We start from the raw sequence: 6877 nt of genomic DNA, 5'->3' as shown, positions 1-6877 counted from the left end.
AAGGAAGGAAGGAAGGAAGGAAGGAAGGAAGGAAGGAAGGAAGGAAGAAGCACTGTCTGGATTGGGAGTATATTTCAGAAGTACATAGCTTGCCTGGCGTGTGTAAGGCTCTAGGCTCCTTCCCAGCACCTCACGAACTACACGCCCCTCTCCAGAAGTATTGGTAACTAGGAGCTTCTTACTACAGGAAGATATTTGAAGGAGGGAAAGAGCTAAGGAAGGCTGGGATAACAGTGAGCGACCCAGTTGAAAGTCATAAAGGACTGTCTATTCTGTCAGCCCGGCTGAGAATAAGTGCTTTGTGCTGTTAGCCTGTTTAATTCACAGCAGTCTAGCACAGGCTTGAGCACTTTGCACAGGCTGTCTGATCCTCACAGTACCACCACTTTGGGGGATGGTATTCAAGAGGCAGAGTTACCTCCTGAGTCGGCAGTTACAAAGTGGCCAAGCTCCTGGGCAGACCCACAAGGCCTGGAGGCAACACTGCAGTCCCCTACTGCCTTCTCAGTCTGACCTAACATTGCACGCTTGGTTACGCTGATGAGGTGGAGATTTGGAAGGAGAAGCCCCAGTCATTGACAGAGCCCACAGAGCTTTTTTTTTACCCCAGCACCTGCAGTCTAGAAAAGACTCTCTGAACCTCTGGTCTATATAGCTTTTCAGCTTATTTCCCCCAAAGCTCAAAACTGAAAGTTCAGGTAGGAATTGAAATGAGTTGACCATGTAATTATGTGAGCAGCCATAGACGCCCTTGAGAAGTACACAGAATTGTACTTGAATCTGTAGATCTTTCTGGACCCTGATGACTGAGTCTCAGAATGATGAAACGCAACTCTGTAATAGAAATCTGTGTCCTCCTCCTCTGGTCTTGTTACACCCACAATGCCCCACCCTACCCCACAGGGAACTTGTCTAAATCAAAGTTCTAGATGAGCAGGAATTGGAAATGGTTATACTTTCCCAACTTAGCCACATGGCCACCAAACAGAAGTAAAGTAGAGTCATCCTCTGCGCTGTGCTCTAGCCTCGGTGGACACCTGCCTTGTCCCTGTCTTTCACAAATGATCGAAGTATAAACTGCTTCTTGTTGGAACACAGTTCAAAATCCTTGATTGAACCATTTTTTAAATAAATTTAATTTTTCTCTTTTTATTTTCTAAATAAAATACAACAGAGTGTTTCTATTCCAGAGGATTGGTTTTCTTCAGTATCCTCACCAGTTGCAGTTCTGAACAAGCGTCTGTAATGCCCTGGGCACTGATGTGTTTTCTAAGTTGCTTGGCTTTTTTCTCTCCTTGCTTCCTGCCTAACTTTAGAGTAACCAAATAAGACAAATGGAAGAAGTAAAGATCTCAAAGAAAAGTAAAGTAGGAATTCTTCCATTTGTTGCTGAATTTGAAGAATTTGCTGGACTGGCAGAATCAATTTTCAAAAATGCTGAACGCCGTGGTGATCTGGACAAAGCATACATCAAATTAATCAGAGGAGTGTTCATTAATGGTGAGTTTTTACGGTTTTGTTCTAAGGAATGTTGTGCCTCTTTTCATTGTTTCTGGGTAACTGAGGCTGAGTGTAGACATGCTCACTGTTTTCAGTAGTCTGTAGTGCGAATGGATCTTAACAAACTGTATTAGTTATTAATAATAATATAGCCAGTTCCCCGTAATCAAGGCAGAGTCCTGTGGAGTCATTTAGGTTTTTTTTTCCTGTTGCTTTGATAAAATAGTCTATAAAAAAGCAACTTACGAGAGAAAGATTTAATTTTAGCTCATAGTTCAAGGTACTGTCATGGCAGGGAACTTAGATCATGAGAAGCTGGAAAGAACTGCCATGTTACAACTACAGTCAGAAGAAGATAGCAATGAATGCAAGTGTGTTTGTGTTCAGTTTTCCCTTCTCTATGCCTATATAGATCCCCTGCCTAGGGAATGGAACCACCTACAGTGGCCACTTCTGCCCACCTCAGTTAATATAATCACCCTCTCGAAGCCGCGTTTCAAGGCCTATCTCTCACATTATTCTAGATTCTGTCAAGCTGACAGTACTAACCATCACAGTGTCTGTAATCATTAGTCTGTAGTGCGAATGGATCTTAACAAACTGTATTAGTTATTAATAATAACATAGCCAGTTCCCCCGTAATCAAGGCAGAGTCCTGTGGAGTCATTTTCATATATTTCTAATAATTTAGAATTAATGACTGTGTGGTTATGTATATCACTATTTACTTACAGAATATGCCATTGCAATGGTTTAGTTTGTTTCCAGCCAGGAATACAGTTGGTTGTTCAAAGGTTTATGTAATATATCAAGGCTTTGCTAAATTATGGTGCTAGTGCAGAGAGCTTATACCAGATTAGTGCTGTGAGCATCTGGTGACAGTTGAATTGCTCTGTATAGTCTGCAGTGCTGGATGTTACTACCAGTTGGTCTTTTTATCCCCTGCCGGCCAGCATGCTCTAGATGTACTCACTCAGTTCATTGTGCTTCGTGATTTTGTTCACGGTGTCCTTGTAAGAGTTTTCAGGTTTTGTGTCATTCTTTTCCTCAACTGCTGTGTTTTAGTCATTCTTTAGAAGAGTGATTTGTAACTAGATATATTTTCTTGATGTTTATAATCCTGCTGGTGCTTTTTATTTAAGTACTTGAGCATTTTAGAGTCTACCCATGATGTGAATCATCTGTTCTAACAGTTATAATTCACAGTTTCTCCACTGATTTGAAAAGTCACCTTTACTCCACACTGAGTTTCCACATGTGCATGGTGTTGTGTGAAGATGACCCACTGTTTCAAGAGGCTATGAGGACCTTGTGATGCAAAATACTGTGTTTAGCCCTGAACTATTTAATTCATATCAGAGATGTTTTTCTTCCTTTTTCTGCATTGATTTCAGTGGAGAAAGTAGCCAATGACAGCCAGAAGACCCCTAGGGATGTGGTCATGATGGAAAACTTTCACCATATTTTTGCAACACTTTCTCGTCTGAAAATCTCATGTCTTGAGGCTGAGAAAAAAGAAGCCAAGCAGAAGTACACTGATCACCTCCAGTCTTACGTCATTTACTCTTTAGGACAGCCCCTTGAAAAACTAAACGTAAATATATTTTTATTGCAAGTTTTCCTGGTTTTGAATCCCGTATCTGTGTACTGACATGGGAATGAGGGTTGAAGGGTGCGCTTGAGGAGGCTGCCAGGTCCAGATGTTAGTAGTTTCTTTTCATTTGTAAATTTGCAGTAGACCCTCCTATAATCCTCACTGCCTGGGAGGCTGAAACAGAGGATTATAACTTAGGTTCAGTGTCAGTGTGGGCAACTTAGGAGAACGCTGTCTCAAAGAAATAAACAATACACAGTAGAACAATGGTAGGAACCAAGATGCTGTTATCCCGTTTCACAGATACAGAAACCACCTTGACGGTGAACCTTGACTGAGCTCTTCCCATTTTTTCCTCATAAATTGCCAACTTTTATTTAGTTCAGGGGAAGATTTCAAAAGCCTTGTCAAGATAAAAGAAGAGGACGGGAAATGGTTGGGGGTAATGTGCTTGCTAAGTTTCTAACACCCTCAGAAAAGCACGCCCTAACCCTAGTTCAGAGGTGTAGATAGGCAGATCCCAAGTGCTCGCTGGCAACAAATGTAGCCGCAACAGGGAGTTCCAGGCTCAGTGACAGGTCTTGCTTCAGTAAATAAGGTAGAGAAACAATTGAGGAAGATATCCTAATGTCAACCTCTGGCCTACACACACACACACATACACACACACACACACACACACAAACACATTTTCTGGCCTCCACACCTACACACATAGTGAGTGTGTGTGTGTGTGTGTGTGTGTATAGATAGATAGAAAGATAGATAGATAAATAGATAGATAGAGATTTGTGCATTTCCTTTCCTGACTTGAGTCATCTCCCTGTGTAAATGATAAATTTTAAGATTAAGAAGTGGTGGTTTTGCTGGGTATAAGGGTTTGTGTTTGTAATTCCAACATGCAGGAGGGTGAAAGAGACAGAGAGAACCCATGAGTCTTTAACATTAAATAGCAAATGTAGCATCTGAGACTATAGTTTTGTATGCCCACATTAAAGAAACAGAAGACAGTCCAGATGTTTGCAGGAGTTATCACTTGTAGCATGGAGATACACGACTGTCTTAGCGTCCGTGTGCTCGCATGCATTGAGCCTGGCCTTTCAACAGTTCAGGTGATGATAAAGTAGTTCTTACCCATCTTCTTTTCCATTTCCTTGAAGCATTTCTTTGAAGGCGTTGAAGCTCGAGTAGCCCAGGGCATTCGGGAAGAGGAGGTGAGCTACCAGCTAGCGTTCAACAAGCAAGAGCTTCGCAAAGTCATTAAGGAGTATCCTGGCAAGGAAGTGAAGAAGGGTCTGGATAATCTCTACAAGAAGGTTGACAAGCATTTGTGTGAAGAGGAGAATTTACTTCAGGTAGGCACGTTCTCATGGCTGCATAGCTTTGAAGGCTGCTGCTTCTCTGCACATGCTCTAGTTTTAGTGCCTGAGAAAAGCTCCACGGCTGAGTGGTGCACACCAACAGCCCCAGCTCGTGAGAGGTGAGACATAGGATGAAGATCACGGCTTACAGCTAAGCTGGGCTGCATAGACCCTGCCTCAGAGAAGCCAAACAAAAGTAAAAGAAAGACAAATGAAAATTCTATAAAGCACGGACAGGGTAGTAAACTGAAGGAAGGGATTCGTTCTGTAATTGTAACCATTTCCACTTTGACTTTTGTATTCCGCGAGGGTGAGGCTTTGCTGCTTTGGGGTTGAGTTTTGTCTCATTGTTTTTGAGTAAGCTCATTGTTGCTTATTGTGGATTCATGGCTCTGGGCGGGAGTAAGTCTAACAATGGAGCTGGATCCGGATTCACATTCTGTGTGATTTGCTTCAAGTTTCTTGAGTCCTGAGCTTCAAATTGAAGCCTCTGGTGGGCACTACTGCTGCTTCATTTCCTGGATGAGAGAAGTAAGACTTTAGAGAGTAACATGGCAGCAAGCCTGGTTCATGCGCAGTGGGGCCAGCTTTGAGAGCATGAAGCTGTATTCTTTATAAGCTTTGCTGGGAGGCCCAGGGATTGAGTATAATTGTGATTTCAGCCTCACAGAAGTACTGACCCATGGTGCTCCATTTGTGTTCACTTCCCAGAGGAAAGCCCTGCCCATGGGTGGCAGGTGTGACACTCACTGGAAGAAATAGCACGAGCCAAGTGATGGGAAGCAAAGGTGTGGGGTGACAGTGCCTGGTCGTAAATTGGCAGCAATGGAGGACTGAGGAGGTTCAGTTGGAAAACTCTAGAAGAGTCTGTTCTGGCATACAGTCACAGACCTCACTCTCCCCAGGTCCTTAGAAGACTTAAATTGCACTGTGCTGATACAGGGTAAACGTCAATGAATTTAAGCCCTGACAACACTAGTATAGAATTCTGTCTTGACATTTTCTACGTGTCTGCTCCATGGCTGGGTATATAATCACATAGTTGCAGGTAGAGACCTGGATCATCATGGCTCCCTCCGAAGTACCAAGCAATGCTTTATGCAGTCAATTCTAGATAAAGAACAAATTGAACCATGACTAAAATGGAATGTAAATGGTAAGTACTGCACTTCCTGAATGATGGTCCTGCTGCCACACACACTTGTCCAGAGCTGCATCTGATGTAGGTTAGAGTTTATGTAATAACAGCTGAAGCATGATGGGCGCTTGCTCATACCAGACCTGGTGTAATACTCTGGATTAGCCTCTTGGCTACCTCAGGAGGGAGGAGTGTTACTATCCACACCTTGTTTACAGATAGGAATTTGTGGCCCACAGGACCAATGGCATATACAAAGGTCACTGTGGGCGTTGTCATCAGAATGCATGTTCCTATCTGCCACGTTATACAGATTCTTAGATTCCGTCTCATAACCTGTTCTCCGTGTGCGATTATGGAATCATCCTCTCACACACAGTCTGGCTTTCACTTTCTGTTTTGCAATAGGTGGTGTGGCACTCCATGCAGGATGAATTCATACGCCAGTACAAGCACTTCGAGGGGCTGATAGCACGCTGTTACCCTGGGTCCGGGGTTACAATGGAGTTCACGATCCAGGACATTCTGGATTACTGCTCCAGCATCGCACAGTCCCACTAAGCCCAGGAAGAGAAAACAGAAGCGAGCATGCAGTCTCAGTCCACGAACACTACGTCAAAAGTCAGCAAGTGCTGTGAGAAGCCAGACGCAAACGTGTCTGTTACTGAATGTCACGTAACTGTGTAGCACTCTGTTCCAGATGTTTAAGCGCAAAGAAGCATCCTGCGGCTTGGTGTTATTTGACCTCCAGGTGATGTACTTAAGCATTTATCTCATCATGAAAAGCCTTCAGCACTTTGCAGTGACGGGCAGGACATTTTGTTTTACTGCCAGCCTCTTGTGTTTGTGAGTGGCTGTCCCGAGTGGAACAGTGGGGATCGCCAGTGCTCACTGCGCGCCCGTCGCTCACAAATCATGGAACTATGAAACAAACATTGCACAGCATTGTTTTGTCCCTGAGTCTAACACGTGTGCATGTGGGCAAGGGAGCCGGTGTGGTAATCAGTCACCCGCCGGGACTTTAAGGATTATGTGGCCCTGTATATTAAATAAAGGACTTTATTAAAAGTTGGTATTTGATAATATTCTTAGGTTTTATAAATCTTACCTATAAAAGCAAATTATTCCAGAATTTCTGTATCAGAATTGTGAGGCCTCAGACCACAGAACACTTAGAATTTTAAAAATAAGAAATAATAATAGAATATTAAGAAGAAGATATAACAGCATCAAAATATTTAATATTTAGGAGAAACGTGAACAACTTAAATGTCCATCAGCAGT

At 43.0% G+C, this 6877-nt stretch overlaps 1 protein-coding gene across 2 annotated transcripts in view; it reads left to right on the top strand.

Annotated features, from left to right (window-relative positions):
* Exoc1 (exocyst complex component 1) overlaps window positions 1-6673 on the top strand; it is a 43438-nt gene extending 36765 nt beyond the window's left edge. For both annotated transcript variants that reach the window (XM_028780741.1, XM_028780740.1), the window contains 4 exons: window positions 1317-1500; window positions 2895-3094; window positions 4255-4449; window positions 6002-6673. In XM_028780741.1, the coding sequence (XP_028636574.1) occupies window positions 1317-1500; window positions 2895-3094; window positions 4255-4449; window positions 6002-6154 (732 nt within the window). In that variant the 3' untranslated portion in view covers window positions 6155-6673. The remainder of the gene's footprint in view (window positions 1-1316; window positions 1501-2894; window positions 3095-4254; window positions 4450-6001) is intronic.
* Window positions 6674-6877: the final 204 nt, after the last annotated feature.

Source organism: Grammomys surdaster, unplaced genomic scaffold, assembly GCF_004785775.1.
Source record: "Grammomys surdaster isolate TR1022 unplaced genomic scaffold, NIH_TR_1.0 372, whole genome shotgun sequence".
Lineage (NCBI taxonomy): Eukaryota > Metazoa > Chordata > Mammalia > Rodentia > Muridae > Grammomys > Grammomys surdaster.
The sequence above is the reverse complement of the archived record's forward strand: the minus strand, read 5'-3'. Positions and strand labels throughout refer to the sequence as shown.